This window comes from Oryctolagus cuniculus, chromosome 10, assembly GCF_964237555.1.
Source record: "Oryctolagus cuniculus chromosome 10, mOryCun1.1, whole genome shotgun sequence".
Lineage (NCBI taxonomy): Eukaryota > Metazoa > Chordata > Mammalia > Lagomorpha > Leporidae > Oryctolagus > Oryctolagus cuniculus.
In genome coordinates, this window is record NC_091441.1 from 60,120,463 (window position 1) to 60,137,531 (window position 17,069).

The window sequence follows — 17,069 nt, forward strand, 5'->3', positions numbered from 1 at the left end:
TCTCTTCTCTCTATGGACTACAGATAGATTTGTAATAAAAATCATAGGTATCATGCAAGTGTTTCTTAAATCCCCATGAAACATTGCATTCTGAATATTGAGAAAATACAAGTTTGCTTGGTCTGATAAAGCAGCTATCTGCCCAACATTCATTAGGGTGGGACAACAGAACAGATAAACCAACTGCCACATTCACAGGGAGAGACACTTCTCCCAGGGACACTGTTGCTGGGAAGGGTCACGGTAACCTTCTTTTAGGGATTACAGACTCACTGAGAAACTTTTTTCTAGGAGAAACATCTTGCCCTTGCCTGAAGGGCTTTAGTTGCTTGTTGACACAGAGAAGCAGCCTCAATACCTACCCTAGGTGAAGAGTTCCAGAAAGGAGTTTCTGGATACAACAGCCGACATTTATCTTAACTTTATTATTCCCCCAAAAATGGGACCCTGGGTTTACTTTGCAGACCAGACCTGCATATAAACTTCACTATTCCTAGAATCCCAAAATAACTTTCCCATTCCTAGTATATTGGGTCCCTCGTTGCCTTGTGCTGAGAAATCTGCCTTTGTTGCAGTACAGGTTTGTTCCTATTATTTTTAGGCTGACTGGGACAGAGCCATGCTTGCACAGAACACACCAGCTAAAGAAGATGCTGCTGCTTGAATAATAGCTCAGAATTTGGGGTACTGGCTTTCAGATACTGAAAAACAGAATATATTTCAGCTGCAGCTTAATCCCCTGTGACCTGTGAATTTTAAATTCTATACTGGCTTCCTGTCTAAGCAGAAACATTCTGAGAGCCAGGAAACCTGCTGTGAGTGTTGAAATGATATTATCTGGCTCTACTGCTGCTAAAGTTCCCTATGGCAGAACTTCCCTGTTTCTAGAAACATCACCATGGGCCACTCAAGCAAGACTCTCAGCGTGACTACGAAGCTCTGTGCCAATCTTGGAAACAATTAAGGGAATTATGTCGACAAAGGTCTCAGGTCTCCCAAATCATGGTCTCTCTCCACACCTGGTTTAAACAAAAGGCTGCCATTTTTTTTAAAAAAGGAAAAAGTGATATGGGAGGGTTATTCAGAACACACAACTTTTCCTTGAGGTTGGCAAGCTGCTTTTCACATACCCGTGGGAGTAGCCATAGTCATAGGCTGAGGCCGCCTTGCGACTGACTTGAGATGCAAGGGAGTACTGTTCAGCTCCAAGACTGTAGGCCTGAGAGGCCTGCTGCTGGTAGGCGGCAGACGCCTGACTGAAGGCCTCTGCTTCCTGGCGGTGTGCAGCAGAGGAGCGGCTGCTGTAGGCTGTGGAACCATGGGTATAGATGGCAGAACGCTTCTTCTCCTGCTGGTACTGGCTTGTAGTGGTGCGTAGGTCCTTGTGGCGGTAGCTGTGATCATAGTGCGCATGGGACTGCTGATAAAATGGCAAAGACATCATGTGCCCCTGGATGGAAGCAGGCCACCTACAGGAAGGCAAGAATTTTTGAGTGACTCACCAAGGAGCAAATTCTACAGAAAACATCATCTAAACCAATGTGTAAAAAGTAATAATCTTGTGTTTTCCAAAGAGTGGACGGAAAAGGATGCAAAGTTTGGCTTAACTGGTAATTCAATCAGATCTCTGCTTCACAGCACAGATGTGGTAGCTTTGGGAGCCGTAAGGAGGGAAGGTCTGTACTTCCGGGGAAGAAAAGTCCTTGTCAAGGTCCCCGCGGGTGCCTAAAGGTCAACCAATGAGGATTTCTGACGCACAACTTCCCCAGCCCCCATTCTGTTGCTCTGTTGGGACCGGTGAACCTCGCCCGGGTGCAGAACCCCAATAAAAGCCTGTGAATTAATTGAATTGTCTGCCTGGGAAGATTTGTTACGCACCGGACACCTTGCAAGATGTCCCCACCTTATCACTGTGACTCCTTTTTTCTTCATATCTAGGAGGCCTTGACAACGTTTCCCTATCCTGACTATTGTGCTTTCTTCCCTAAAGCCCTTAGTATTATGGCATTTCATTCTGACAGGGATTTCATCTGGGAAAATATATAATGAGAGGGAGTAGTATGATGTTTGTTCAACAAATTAGTGAGCCCTGACCATGAACCTGTAACTATTCCAGCACAAGAAATACAATGGTGAACAAAAACAAACAAAATTCCTGCTCTAATGGCTTTATATAGGGCTTATATTCTATTATAGGAGATAGACAATAGAGAAAACAAGTAAGTAAAGTAAAAGATATACTATGATGTGCTAAATGCTATTGAGAAAACTAATGAAGCAGGAAAGAAAGATGGTTGTAATTTTATTTTATTTTTTAAGGATTTGTTTATTTATTTGAAAGTCAGAGTTACACAGAGAGAGGAGAGGCAGAGAGAGAGAGAGAGAGAGAGGTCTTCCATCTGATGGTTCACCTCCCAGATGGCTGCAACGGCCAGAGCGGTGCCGATCTGAAGCCAGGAGCCAGGAGCTTTCCCCCCTGGGTCTCCCAGGGGGTCTCCCACGCGGGTGCAGGGGCCCAAGGACCTGGGTCATCTTGTACCGTTTTCCCAGGCCATAGCAGAGAGCCTGATTAGAAGAGGAGCAGCCGGGACTAGAACTGGTGCCCCTATGGGATGTTGGCGCTTCAGGCTAGGGAGTTAACCTGCTGCGCCACAGTGCCGGCCCCAGATGGTTATAATTTTAAACAGCCTTATCAGGGCTGTCTTCACTGCAAAGTGACATCTGAGCTTGAGAATATCTGGTGGGAGAGTGTTCCAGTTGGAAGATCAGTGCAAAGGCACTGGGGAATGAGCATACCTACTGTGCTTCAGGAATAGTAATCAGGTGAGTGAGGCTGCTGGAGGTTGTAGGAAGTGGGGAAGGAGAGGTAAGGAACACAGGCAGCAGGAGGGGAAGGGAAGACAGTGTAGAGTCCTACAGGTGACAGTAGGGCTTTTATTCTAAAAGGGAAGACATGCCATGCAGAAGCTCTGAGCTGAGAATCACTCTCACTGATGGCTAAGGAATAGATTACTGAGGGGCGAGAGGGAAAATCAGGAGACCAAGTAGAGGACTGTTATGGATGGGCTATTCCCCACCCCCGCCACCCAACTCCAATTTATATGCTGAAGCCCTAACCTCCAGGTCCTCAGATGGCAATTGCATGAAAATTTGGAGATAGTGTCCTTAATAAGGAAATTAAGTTAAAGCAAAGTTGTTAGGGTAGACCCTGATCCAATATGACTGGTGTCTCTATAAGAAAGGTAGCAGACAGATCTGTTAAGAACGTGAAGATGTATAAAGCATCTACAAGTTAGGAAGAAGCCTCAGAAAAATCAGCCCTACTGACACTTTGGTCTCAGGTTTCTTCAGAATTGTAAGGAAATGCATTTCTCTTGTTTCAGCCACCAGCCTGTGGTACTTTGTTATGGTGACCCTATCAGACTAAGGCAAAGGCCATGACAACAAGTCCAGGGTAGAAAGGACAGCAGGGAAGGTGTGAGAAATGGTCAGACTCTGCAAAAGTTTTGAATGGTATGAGATGCCAGACAGACCTTCACGTGGAGATGCTAAATGGGAAGCTAAATATGTGACTTTGGAGTACCTGGGGAGAGGCTGGGGGGTGGGGGGGAGGATGGTTCAGAGGCACTACATTTGGAAGTCAACAGCAGGTAGGTGGTAGTAAAAGTCACCCACAATGGGAATGATTATCAGTGGAAAAGAAAGTCCTAGAACTTAACCTAATGTTATATAAAAGTTCTCTCAAATCTCATAAACACTTCAAAAAAGGCATAGTCTCAAAATAGGGGGAAAAAATTGTTCCACCAGAAATTTGAAGGCTTCTAATCTTCGTACAAAAAGACGTGAGAGTGCAGTCTCCAGTATGGTGGTCAGCACTGGGAACTTAAGCTAACAACTCTACTGAAAGCCAGAGATAGGTTTGCTTATTATAGGGAGGGGAGACTTCATATTGCACTAGCTTTCTTGAATAGACGGTCCACTGACAGGAGGCTTAACAGCCACATACACAATCTTGATCAAAGCAATAGTTTTCTGAAAGTCCCCCTCCCCAAATGTTTAATGCTTTTGTACATGTTCTGAAATGTTATTTTTAAATTTTGTAAGTAAAATCAGTTTTGAAGTAATCAACTTTTTCCAAGCTTTTTTAAAATTCCAAATGAGGACTGAATCCTTTCTAAACTTGCCCTATTTAAGTTCAAAATTACTTTTTATTTAAGCTATTTTAAGAGTAAGCATGTATTCCTTAGAAGAGAAAATCTAGTAAACCTCACTCCAGAAATATTTACTTTAGGGCTCATGGAAGGTATCAGTCTACCTGACATTTCCTAAGAGGAAAAAAATAGCTACTAGCAAGCAACCTGGCTTCGACCTTTAAATAGACTGCTATTTTCTGTTAGTGAATAATATAAATATAAAAGAATAATTATCACATGCAATGAATAATTACTAGGTACATTTTGATAATACAAAAGATTATACTATATTAATATAGAATTATGTGTTAGGCAGTTATAAAGAGATAAGTTTCAGTAATGATACATACTACATTGTAATCTGGAAAATGTTATTTAAATGACTTTAAGATAAATAATAAAGGGTCTTCTTATATATTATAAGATAAAGTCACACCCAGATTATTTGAAATAATAACAAACAAAACAAAATCCAAGCCTCAATTCTATATCCCATTCTCTTATTTTTCCCATATATATTTATGTTAATAATATTTAATATTCCACTCACATAACAGGAAGTCTTCAGAATGTTCATGGAAAATGCATGTTACAAAAAAAACTATGCATGGATTTCAAAAACTTCTGCATCAAAATAAATTTATCTTTCAATTCCATTTTTCCCACAAACTTTTGAAGTCCTCTCATAAAATAAGTAAACAGGGTTTGACTTTCAGTCAACAGAGCTGTAGCTCTGACCTCTGGAACAAAGGTAAACTGATCTCCTCTTTGTCAAGTAAGCAAGGATTATCCACAGTACAGGAGAGGGAGAGTCTGTTGGGAAGAAAGCTGGTTTTGTTGTCTTCTGTTCCTTTAAGACCTAAATTTTCTTCCTGAAAACACTTTGGGACCTTAGAAAGAAATACAAACTCTGTAGTCATAAATCTGACATGAAGCTTTTATATGGTCATTACAGGCCAAAAGCTGATGAAAATTATTAACTTTCAGATCATTAGATGAGGATCTATATTACCTCTGAAAAATTACATAAACATTTTTAGGATAGGAATATCATAATGCACCCTTAATGTTTATCTACACTGCATTGTCATGGCAAAAGTCACTAAACTAGTGACTTCAGAGTTAATTTGCCTCTTTTGGTCTAATTTGTAATCAGAGAACAATGTAGGTACATGGAGGTACAATGTAGGTACACAGTATTTCCAGTCCCTTACGCATTCCAGATTTCAAGTAAACCACATTTCATTGTGAGATAAATATGATCTTATAGTCCCAGGAACAGCAGTTTAATTTCAAAAGAATACAGTGATATGACAGAATAGCTTTGCCAGTCCCAACTGGCACCCTGCTGCTCTGGTTTCCCTCCCTGGGGCTTCACTTTCCTGTTTCTGTTATACTGACATCTCTGAGAAAACTGCTGACTCAGAAGATAGAAAGAAACCACACATGCGTGCTGTTATACTCATAAACTACCAAGTGCATTCTCAGCCCCAGGATCACACTTACCAGTTTCCAAAGTGCGATAGAGGTGGAAATGTTCTGATGCAGTGGAGGAGCAGGGAGATAGAATGAAACCCCACCTAATGAATCCAAGAAAAAGTTCAGAGGCAGGGCTAAAGACAGGACCCTGGGGCCAGTTCAAAAATAATGCATGTGGTCAGGCAGCAGAATGTCAGAGCCACACAGCTAGCCTTTTATGGCCAAGGAGGCAGATAAATATAGCAGCAAATGGGGAGGGTAGTCCCAAACCAGGAGGAGGAGAGAGGCAGAGCTAGGTAGCTGCCTCGGCAGTGTAATCATATTAATGCCAAAGAATGGGTCTGGCCTGATTATCCAAACATAAGGTTTTTATTTGGCTATGAGAGCTATCTTCAATATCACTTTATCACTGCATATTTAAAAGTGTGATGGAAAGAGTAACTGTATTGAGAGCTAAAAATAGGTGTAGTAATTTGATCCTCAAATGGACTTCACGGAATTTTAATGCCAAGATATGGTTCTGGGCATGCTGCTAGTAACACATGTACAATACATTTTGGTACAACAACAACAACAAAAAAGAACTAGAGGCAAAACAAGTAACCAATGTGGTCACAGTTTTGACCTGAAAATTCATAGTCATTGTTTTTTTCTCATTTCAGGAAAATTTACAAAGTCAGTCACTGGTTCCAGACTGCATATTTCATTACCTGCTCATTTAGTAAAGCCTTTGGGCAACAACTCCATTCTCTGTCTTTCCTTACCCAGCCTGCACTGTGGCCTGGATTCCATGTCCACTGCTGGCACTGAATAGCCATGTAACTTCAAGCAATTCATTTCTCCCTTTTGAGCCTCATTTTTTTTCTTTATAAAATAGGGATAATAATGTTTAAATTATAGTGTCATGGGTGAAATGATGGTGGAGAAAAGTTACTTTGGTTCTTTGTCTTGGCTTGAAAGAATTTCAACAGACAAGGCAGAGAGGAAAGTAAGATTTATTTAAATCAGAAACCTGCTAAAGTGACCTGTAAGGGGGGGTGGCTTCAAGAGAGGTAAAACCTGAGGGGCTGGTGGTGGTGGTAAGGCCCAAACCCATTAAAGGCCTGCTCTGTAATCTTGTTTGTCCTGCCTTGCCAGCTCTTGATAAAAGAGCCATCAGAAGGGTGGGATAGGAAACTGGGAGCTCTGAAGTATTGAATCACTATACTCCCTCATTATTCTCATGATAAAATTGGAAGCTCCCAAGGGGTGTGACAGGCAAAACTTTTGTTTTGCTAAAGGAAGCTTTTGGGGCTAAACATGCAGTGGGATTTGGCACCTTGATCTTGGTAAAAGCTTTGTGGGGAAAGCAAACATTTTGCACTTTCTTAGGAGGACTCTCCTCATTTTCCACCAGGACCAACCTATCGACTCATCTGACTCTTCACAATAGGATGGTAGGTAGTGGAGATCAAATGTAATCATACAGATAAAGCACTTAACCCAGTTAACAAAGACTCAGTAAATGTCAAATATAATTTTTTAAAAAGATTTATTTATTTACTTGAAAGGTAGTTACAGAGAGGCAGAGGCAGAGGCAGAGAGACAGAGAGAGAGAGAGAGAGAGAGAGAGAGAGAGAGAGAGAGAGAGAAATGTCTTCCATCACTGGTTCATTCCTCAGATGGCCACAATGGCCAGTGTTAGGAAACTGGCACAGTTTTAGCCAGTGGCAGCATGGCCCAGCTACCTGAGCCAGGCTCCACCCCCATCCTAATGGGATTCCCTGCTCCTGCTTCCCTGCCCACCCTCAGGTGAAGTTTTAAAAGGGCCTGTTCCTGAACATGTGCTCTCTCGGTTCCTCTCTCTAGCCTCCTCCTCTGGTCCCTGGTTCTCTCTCGGCTTCTCTCATCTCTTGTCCTTCTCTTCTCTCCTTGCTAGCTCCTCTCCTCTCTGTTTCTCTCTTATATTCTCTTTCTCTCTTTTTCCTTCGCCGCCCCTTCACTCCAGTCTGTAGGGTGTTCCCCAATAAACCCTTTCCCTTACTCTGGTGTCCGGTGTGTTTTGCGACGGCTAACATTAATATATAACAGCTGGAACTGGGTGGCTCTGAAGCCAGGAGCCAGGAGCTTCTTCCAGATCTCCCATATGGGTGCAAGGGCCCAAGGACTTAGGCCATCTTCTACTGCTTTCCCAGGCCATAGCAGAGAGTTGGATTGGAAGTGTAGCAGCTGGGACTCGAACTGATACCCATATGGGATGCCAGCATTGCAGGTGGGGGTTTTGCCTACTATGCCACAGCGCTGGCCCCCAAAGTTAATATTCTTAAAGTCACACAAATAGAATGTGACATAGAATTTATTAAAAAAAAGATTTATTTATTTGAAAGTCAGAGCTACACAGAGAGAGGAGAGGCAGGGAGAGAGAGAGGTCTTCCATCCGATGATTCACTCTCCAATTGGCCGCAACGGCTGGAGCTGAGACGATCCAAAGCCAGGAGCCAAGAGCCTCTTCACGGTCTCCCACGCGGGTGCAGGAGCCCAAGGAGTTGGGCCATCTTCTACTGCTTTCCCAGGCCATAGCAGAGAGCTAAAACGGAAGTGGAGCAGCTAGGTCTTGAACTGGCACCCTTATGGGATGTCGGTGCTTCAGGCCGCCACACCACAGCGCCGGCCTCATGCCAGAGAATTTAAATTGAGCTCTGTTCTACACAGAGACCAGCCATATATAGATAGATAGATAGATAGATAGATAGATATATCATCATATATATATATATATCATACTGTGACAACCTTCAACCATTTAACTGCATGTGTGTCTGTGTGCATGTGAACACACATGCAAAATGGATTCGTAGAGAACACCATGTGTCAATAATGTCTATTAGAAGGAAGAACTGTTAGAGAAGAATTTTTTATATTTTATTAGATAAAATTTTATGTAGTTTATATATTATATATTTATTATATGGTTTATATTTTATTAGGTAAAATATATTGGTATAATTGGTATAATAAAATAAAATATATTGGTATATATTAGGTAAAATACATTGAAATATTTACTGAACTTTGATCCCATTTAAGAACACAAAATGAGAAAAGTCCACATATACTGTAGGAAAACTAAGTATTATCATTATCTTTATTCCTTGACATTCAGCATCCCAAAGAAGCCATGTTTATTTCAAACAAATACACAAGAAAACTGGACAAATGAAGCATTAAGAGGGGTGGGTGTTTGGCACAGTGGTTAAGATGCTTCTTGGGATGCCCACATCAGACAGCCTGGATCCTACCTCAACCTGCTATTCTAGCTTCTTGCTACCACACATTCTGGGAGGCAGCAAATGATGGTTCAAGTATTTGGTCCCAAGCAGGAGACCCAGATTGCGTTATCAACCTGGCACAGCCTCAGCTATTGTGGGTATTTGGGAAGGAATGTTGCAAATCTCTCTTCTCTCACTCTCCCTTTCAAATAAAGTGAAAATAAATAAATAAAAATAATTTTTTTAAAGAAGTATGAGAGACTCAACCTACTGTCCTATGTGATCTTTCTGCTGTAGCATCATTTGGATTCAGCCTTTTCTTTCTTTCTTTTTTTTTTTTTTAAGATTTATTTATTTATTTGAAAGTCAGGGTTACACCGAGAGAGAAGGAAGGCAGAGAGAGAGAGGTCTTCCATCTGCTGGTTCACTCCCCAATTGGCCACCATAGCCAGAGCTGAGCTGATCTGAAGCCAGGAGCCAGCAGCTTCTTCTGGGTCTCCCACGCAGTTGCAGGGGCCTAAGAACTAGGGCCATCTTCTACGGCTTTCCCAGGGCATAGCAGAGAACTGGATCAGAAGTGGAGCAGCCGGGACTCAAACCAGCGCCCATATGGGATGCCGGCATTTCAGGCCAGGGAGTTAACCCACTGCGCCGCAGCACTGGCCCCCTCAGCCTTTTCTAATAATGTATTTATTCAAAATACAACCATCACAGATAGTAAATTACATACAGTGCTATGCTCCGTAATTAAACTAAAAGAAGAAAATTCTAGTTGGGCTCACACAAATAAACCATTACAATTGTATCACAATTACCTTGTAGGTGTAATCATTCTATCAATTACTCTGATTTACCCGCAATGCCTTTATAGATATGTAATTATTTTTAAAAACAATGGAATGCTAGTTATTTGTTAATTTAAATTTTCTATAAAACCATCTAATGCAAACACTTTTCATCTTTTGTTTTCAAGTAACATATATATTTGTGGGTTACAGTATGATAATTCAATACATGTATACAATGTGTAATGATCAGAATAATTAGTATTTATATCTTATATATTTACTTCTTTTTGTCTAGAGTCTACAAATTCCTCTCTTCTGGTTCTTCATAAAATATACAATAATTTGTTACAAACTATAATCATCCTATTATGCTGTAGTACTTATTCTGCCTACCTAGCTATATGAGTATTTTGGTACTAGTTATTCAATCTTCCTCTACTATCCTATTCTCACCTTCCTAGTCTGTAGCAATGATTACTTTCTTCTTTTTTTATAAAAATTTATTTATTTGAAAGTCAGAGTTACACAGAGAGAGGAGAGGCAGAGAGAGAGAGAGGTCTTCCATCCGATGGTTCACTTCCCAACTGGCTGCAATGGCCAGAGCTGAGCCAATCCGAAGCCAGGAGCCAGGAGCTTTTTCCGGGTCTCCCACACGGGTGCAGGAGCCCAAACACTTGAGCTATCTTCTACGTCTCTTCCAGACCATACCAGAGATCTGGATCAGAAGTGGAACAGGCAGGACACAAACCAGAGCACATATGGGATGCTGGCGCTGCATGCTGGGGCTTTAATCCACTGCACCATAGCACCGGCCCCAATCTTGTTTAATTTCAATATTTGTGGTTTCCACATATGAGTGAGAACATGCACTGTCTGTTTTTCTGTGTCTGGTTTATTTCATTTAATATCATGTCCTATAACTCCATCCATTTTGCCACAAATGACAGGATTTCATTATTTTTTGTGGTTAAATAACATTCCATTGTGTATATATACCACAACAAAATCTGTTTTTGTAAAATCATATAACTATAAAAGTCCTGAAATTTCAAAGGATAATTGCTCACAGAATTATAGTTTATTTTTTAAAAAGTAGTCTTAAAGTAGATATGTTCTGCCTTCAGACTAACTCTAAGGGTATTAATAATTTATGTGAAATAACAAACTTAATTAACAGAAGTAAATCCTAAAAGCCAAAATAAATGCATAAATTATATTTATTCACCTAGAAATCTGTCAGCTCATTTTCATTTTACAGTAACAGATGAAGTAGTTAGTAACAAATCATTATTCTATGTATAAAATAAGAAATACTCTTAAAATTAAGTATAAAGAAAATTGAACTCCAACTGAAATCATAAAAGTTTTTTCTTAAGTTTCTGATTCTAGTTAACAAATAAAATCCATGTGTTGGGATGAGTGCTTGATGCAGCAGTTAAAAAGCCACTTGGGATGCCTGCATCCCGGGTCGGAGTGCCTGGTTCAAGTCTCAGTTCTGCTTCCAATCTTCCTGCTGATGCACACTGTGGAAGGCAGCAGGCAAAGGCTCAAGTATCGGGATCCCTGCCATCCACAGGGGATACCTGGATTGAGTTCCTGACTCCCAGCTGCAGCGTGACTCAGTCCTGGGTGTTGAAAGTATTTGAGGAATGAACCAGTAGATGGGAAGATCTCTCTTCATCTGTCTGTCTCTCTCTTGCTTTCAAATAAAATGAAAGTAATTTTTTTCTTTTTAAAAAATAAGTATTTATTTCATTTAATCAAAAAGCAGAGTTACAGAGAGAGGGGGAGAGAAGAGGGGAGGGAGGGAGGGAGGGAGAGAGATATCTTCCATCCACTGGTTAATTCCCCAAATGGCCACAATGGCCAGGGCTTGGCCAGGCAGAAAGCAGAAGCCAGGAGCTTCATCCAGGTCTCCCTGGGAACCAAGGATCTGAGCCACCTTCTGCTGTTCTTCCCAGGTACATTAGCAGGAAGCTGGTTCGGAAGTAGAGCAGCTGAGACGCAAACCAGTGCTTATATGGGATGCTGGCACTGCAGGCAGCAGCTTAACCTGTTATGTCACAATGCTTGCATCCCCCCTTTTAAGAATTATTTATTTATTTGGAAGTCAGAGTTACAGAGAGAAAGAGAGATTTCACATCTGCTGGTTCAGTCCCCGGATGGTGACAATGGCCACGGCTGGGTCAGACCAAAGCCAGGAGCCAGGAACTTCATCTGGGTCTCCCACATGGGTAGCAGGGGCCTAAACATTTGGACCATCTTCTGCTGATTTTCCCAGGCATTAGCAGGGAGCTGGACTCGAGTGGAGCAGCCAGGATATGAACCAGCACCTATATGGGATGCCTGTGTCACAGATGGTGACTTTACCGCCATGCCACAATGGTAGCCCCAGTAAATGTACTTTTCAAAGCTCATGCAGTAACAATATGGAAAAAAGAAAAGCCTGCATTTACTCATTTCATTTCTTAAACCATTTACTTAAAACATTCACTAATGTGTCAGTCATTGGGCTAGGTTCTAGGGTGACTAATTCATGTCCTCCAAGCAGCCACGACGCAATTAGGTAGACAGATTCCTTAAGAATTATTATGTTATAATGTGATAGGTGAAGTGATGAAATGATGGATATACTACAGAAGAAAGATGTGAATAGCTATTAAATCTGAAAAAGCAAAACCAGAAAGAACCCTTCGCCTTTAAAATGTAGGGTTCAAAGGAAGAAATCTAATGATATCACCCATTGTCCATCTATTATGCAAAGCACTATGTTAGGTACAGGAAAGCTAAGATGATTATACTGACACAGGCTCTGTGTTCAAGGGTTTCCAAATTCTAATCAGTATTGCTCCAATGCAGGTGCTTTCAACAGAAGGATAAACTTGATTGTTCAGTGAGCGCCTTTGAAAGCTATGAACTTGTTAAACCCTTCTTATCTTGGAGTTACCAAATTTAAAATATGTATTTTGGGGTGAGGAGGGAGCATCTGACATCCAATCCTGCTGTTCACTGAGTGACTAGAAAAATAATTTCACTTCTCTGAAGCTTCATTTTCTCAACTATAAAAATTGGGGCTAGATTATCTCTAAGGTGATTTTCAGCTTTAAAAACCTGTGCTGACTATCCAAAAAGTAACTATTCTTGCATTACTCATAAGCTGATTAGCAACATCCTAAGTGGAGCAGTTGGGGTAGGGGTGAGGTGTAGGGGGTGGTAGTAGGGACAGCAGGTAAAGAAGGTAGATAAAATAAATCCTCTGTGATCCAAAAAGTCTACTTCTGCTTCAGAGCTCGTGTCTGAAATATTTTCTTCCCGAGAGTGTCATTTTATGGCTTTGATCCTTACTGTACTAAAAATAATCCATAAAGATGTTTCAGCATGTTGTAATTTCTTTAAGTCTTAATGTATTACCAACAGTTGAGGGGGAAGGAAGCAGGGAGAGAGTAGAAAAAGGCTGAGATGGGCCTATAGGATGTGGCCAAGGTCTCCCATTAGAAGCTAAATTTTACCTAGTTATTAAATGAACTAGTTCTAAATTAGATGAACCAGATCTAGACCTAAAATTAGATCTAGTGTTAATGTTGCCTGTATTTGGAAAATGACAAAATTTGCCAATGCAGTCAATGTCTTACATCAGGATCTACAGGCTGGGAAGGGCCCATATGAGCTTCCTCCTTGGTTGGGAATGAGGAACAACTGCTGGGCCAACAGCCTAACTCTGGAAAAGGGCACGCCTACAATGGTGCAGTGCTGGCAGGTAAGTGGCAGAAGAGGATCCCAGCCCCTACTCAGATCCTTGCCCACTGAGCTGCTCCCCAGACTAGCCTTCGGGCCACTAGGAAACACAAACATAATTCCACAGTAGCTTTGGTTTTCTGGGGAATTCTATACTTAGCTATGGAAAAGGACTTGCCTTCTGGTCCTTTCTAGCGGCCCATCCTTCATTCTTCTATCCTTAGTTCCTTTCTCCTTCACAAAATCTTCACTGTACCCAAACCCTCCTTATTTGCAGGAGAAGGGAGGGAAGCCTTTAGTTGTTACGATGTACTCAGCCTCAGGATAATTGGGCAAAGGCTGACAAGATACTTCCTTACAGAGGGAAGAGTGGAGGTAGCAGCCCCTGTTGAAGCTCTCCTGGGGGCACAGGTGGAGGAGAGACTTTGGCCTCCATCCAGAACCAAGGTTTGGCACTCCTCTTCCTAGACAAGACCTTTAAGAGGTGAAGGAGGGCAGAGCTCAATGTGAATAGGCAAATCATAAACATTAAGCATGTTCAAAGTCCCAGGTGAGCCTTAAGCACCTTTAGCATAGCTCAAGATAAGGAAAAGTTTGACTGTGGTTCTCTCTCTCTCTCTCTTTTTTAAAGATTTTATTTATTTATTTGACAGGTAGAGTTACAGAGAGAGAGAGAGACAGAGAGAAAGGTCTTCCTTCCGTTGTTTCACCCCCCAAATGGCCGCTAAGGCCGGAGCTGCGCTGATTCGAAGCCAGGAGCCAGGTGCTTCCTCCAGGTCTCCCATGCAGGTGCATGTGCATTTGCCTCACATGCCTCGTCCCCTCAGCCTGCCCTCCTGCCCACTACTCTGGTAATGAAGGGTTGTCTACATTCTACATTATGGCTAAGGACAAAAAATCAGTTAGGCAGCCAAAGCTAGTTTTTTTACATGGCTGTGATTTGCCAAAATCTTTATCTTGGACTGAAATACTGGCCTTTTAATTATTCACTAATGGCCTGTCAGTAAATGATGCATTTGAATTTACAGAAACATGAAAACATTTCAGAATCTTGCATTTTGAGAAGACAGATGGCCCCATTAGTAATTTCACACAATGGCATTAACAGTGGGAAGTAGAACCAAAGTAGAGGAAAAATTCCAAATCATGATTCTGTTCATTTAACCCTAATGGATACATTAGATGGGATTTTTCCAAAGACCTATACAAAGTTGTGATCCATTCATTCATTCTTCAGCACTGAAGGTGACTGTCTGAGAATGCCTTGGTGAAGACTACAATGCGCTACAGTTACCCAGGCACCACACTAAGGACAGAATTAGGGCCGCAGCTATGTACCTGAACGAGCTTGTATTCAAGCAGAGCTCATTAAATCCTTTACCCCTTAAAACCTTCAGATAGGGGCCACCGCTGTGGCGTGGTGGGTTAACGCCCTGGCCCGAAGCGCCGGCATCCCATATGGGCGCTGGTTCTAGTCCCAGCTGCTCCACTTCCGATCCAGCTCTCTGCTATGGCCTGGGAAAGTAATAGAAGATGGCCCAAGTCCTTGGCTCCTGCACCCGCGTGGGAGACCCGGAAGAAGCTCCTGGCTCCTGGCTTCGGATCAGCTCAGCTCCAGCTGTTGCGGCCATCTGGGGAGTGATCCAGCGGATGGAAGACCTCTCTCTCTGCCTCTCCTTCTCTCTCTGTGTAACTCTGACTTTCAAATAAATAAATAAATCTTTTAAAAAAAACTTTCATATAAAACTATCTAATTGAATTAGAAAATCCTGTAAGGTTGGCAGGTCAGACGTTAGTCCCATTTCCTACATCAGAAAACTGAGCCTCAGATCAGCTGGCTGCCTTGTCCTCAGGGAAGGATCAGAAATGGAACCAAGTTCCCAAACTGGGTAAAAACGTGGAAAGGAGATTCTCACCAGAGGCAAAGATCCTTAGGTCCAAAAGCATAGAGATACCAGAAAGAGCCAGAGGAGTCTGCCCATGCACATCTAATATGAAAACAGATGGCATGCTAAGAGGATTTTATTATTCCATATTGGCTTTCTGCCCTTTGTATAGCCGAAGTTGCTAGAGGAATGAAAAAATCAGCGATCACACGGTGCACAATTCCCGTTACTCTTCAGCCACCCAGCTCTCTACCCACCTCCAGAGAGCCCGGCCCGCTGCTTGCCCTCCCCACCGACTTCTAGGATTAGTTGTCCTTCGGGGGACACCTTCCACAAGTCCCCAGACGTCTTTCCTCCTCTGTGCTCCCTCAGTAGGCCTGACCTAATTGCACTGCAGTGTTCCAACACCCGCCGTCTATTTTACGCCCCCACCCCTCCACCGCATCCCAGAGGCAGCGACTACCACCACGTTCTGTTTCAAAAAGCACAAACCACAATCCCCACCACCGTGCTCGGCACAGCAGCTGCCGTTTAATAATTGTAAAGAAGCCAAACAGAACATTGCTTTTAAGCTGAGGGGAAAACCAAACCGACTTTTCTCTACTCCGGCCTCAAGTTGTTTTCCCGTAGGCCAGCAGGGCCGGGGAAGGCTCGCACTCTCGCTGGTGGCAGGCCGCCACCCTGTGGACGTGTTTACGCACTGCAGGCGGCCGCCCTTCCTCGGGCTGTCCCTACCTTCCTCGATGAGTCGGCCACTTGGGACTCCTATTAAATCGATGACTTCCCAGAACCTGCCCTTGAGGATTCTGGTTCAATGGGTTGGGGATGAACGACTCAATTATTTGTGGTGTTCACTTGTACTCCAAGGAAGTATACTAATCACCTCTGTTTCAGTCGCTTACAGAATTCGGAATAATTACCTTCCTCCAAGAAAGAAACTGGATCTGACGAATATCTAGAGTATCCTACTCGGCAACCTTTAGAGCAGCGTTCCCTTCTCAGGAGCATGATTCAAGGGAGGGCCGGGTTTGAGGGGGAAGGCTACAGGGCACCCAAACTTCAGAACCGTTCTGGCAACGTGCGCTCAACTATGTCACTGGACCCGGTGCTAGGCTGACGATCTGCACACTCCGCATCCGGGTCCCTCTGCTCCCAGGTGAGGGGGGCACGCAGCTGTGCAGTCCACACCGACCCTGCACGCAAAATGACAGAACCGGGGGAGGCCTTTCTGAAAGCCGGAAAGCCGTCCTAGGCAAGGAGAGCTGAGGAAAAACGGGCCCGACATTTTATCCCTATTTTCACCCAAGCCGCTAGGCTTCGTCGTAGTGAGAGGTAGGGCAGGAGCTGCCCATCTGCCTAGCCGGATCCAAGTCAGCCTCTCCTGGTTAATCAGGGTCTAGCGGCTCGGGCAGGACAAAAACACCTGCGAGTTTCCGAAGAGGAAGTCAGTCTTCAGTCACTCGTGACCTATGAAGTCGCCCAAGCCACAAAGATGGTGGGTCCCTGACAGCCCCCGACACTTCACAACGTCTTCTGTGAGAAACGGGTGGGATTCTTCCTAAAGCAACCCTACAGAGATGAACTTGCTCGCGCAAAGCCGCCCTTCCCCGGCTACCAGCAAACTTCCGAACCGGCCAGGCGGGCTCCCGGACGCCCCACGGGGCGTCGCTGCGCAGACGCACTAGCGCCCGGAGGCGTGGCAAGGCTGGTCACGTGGGCTCCGCGGGCCGCTCCGCGACT

At 43.2% G+C, this 17,069-nt stretch overlaps 1 protein-coding gene across 6 annotated transcripts in view; it reads right to left on the minus strand.

Moving 5' to 3' along the window:
• MYOM1 (myomesin 1) overlaps window positions 1-17,042 on the minus strand; it is a 166,423-nt gene extending 149,381 nt beyond the window's left edge. For 4 of the 6 annotated variants that reach the window (XR_011379417.1, XM_070050418.1, XM_002713606.5 and 1 more), the window contains exons 1-2: window positions 5,700-6,083; window positions 1,131-1,469 (exon numbers count right to left, since the gene is read on the minus strand). Coding sequence is in view for 5 of the 6 variants with exons in the window: in XM_070050418.1 (XP_069906519.1) it covers window positions 1,131-1,444 (314 nt within the window). In the remaining variant the exon portion in view is untranslated. Of the gene's footprint in view, window positions 1-1,130; window positions 1,470-5,699; window positions 6,084-16,249 lie in introns of those variants that run through there. The other 2 variants (XM_070050417.1, XM_051852088.2) reach the window with 1 other exon arrangement.
• Window positions 17,043-17,069: the final 27 nt, after the last annotated feature.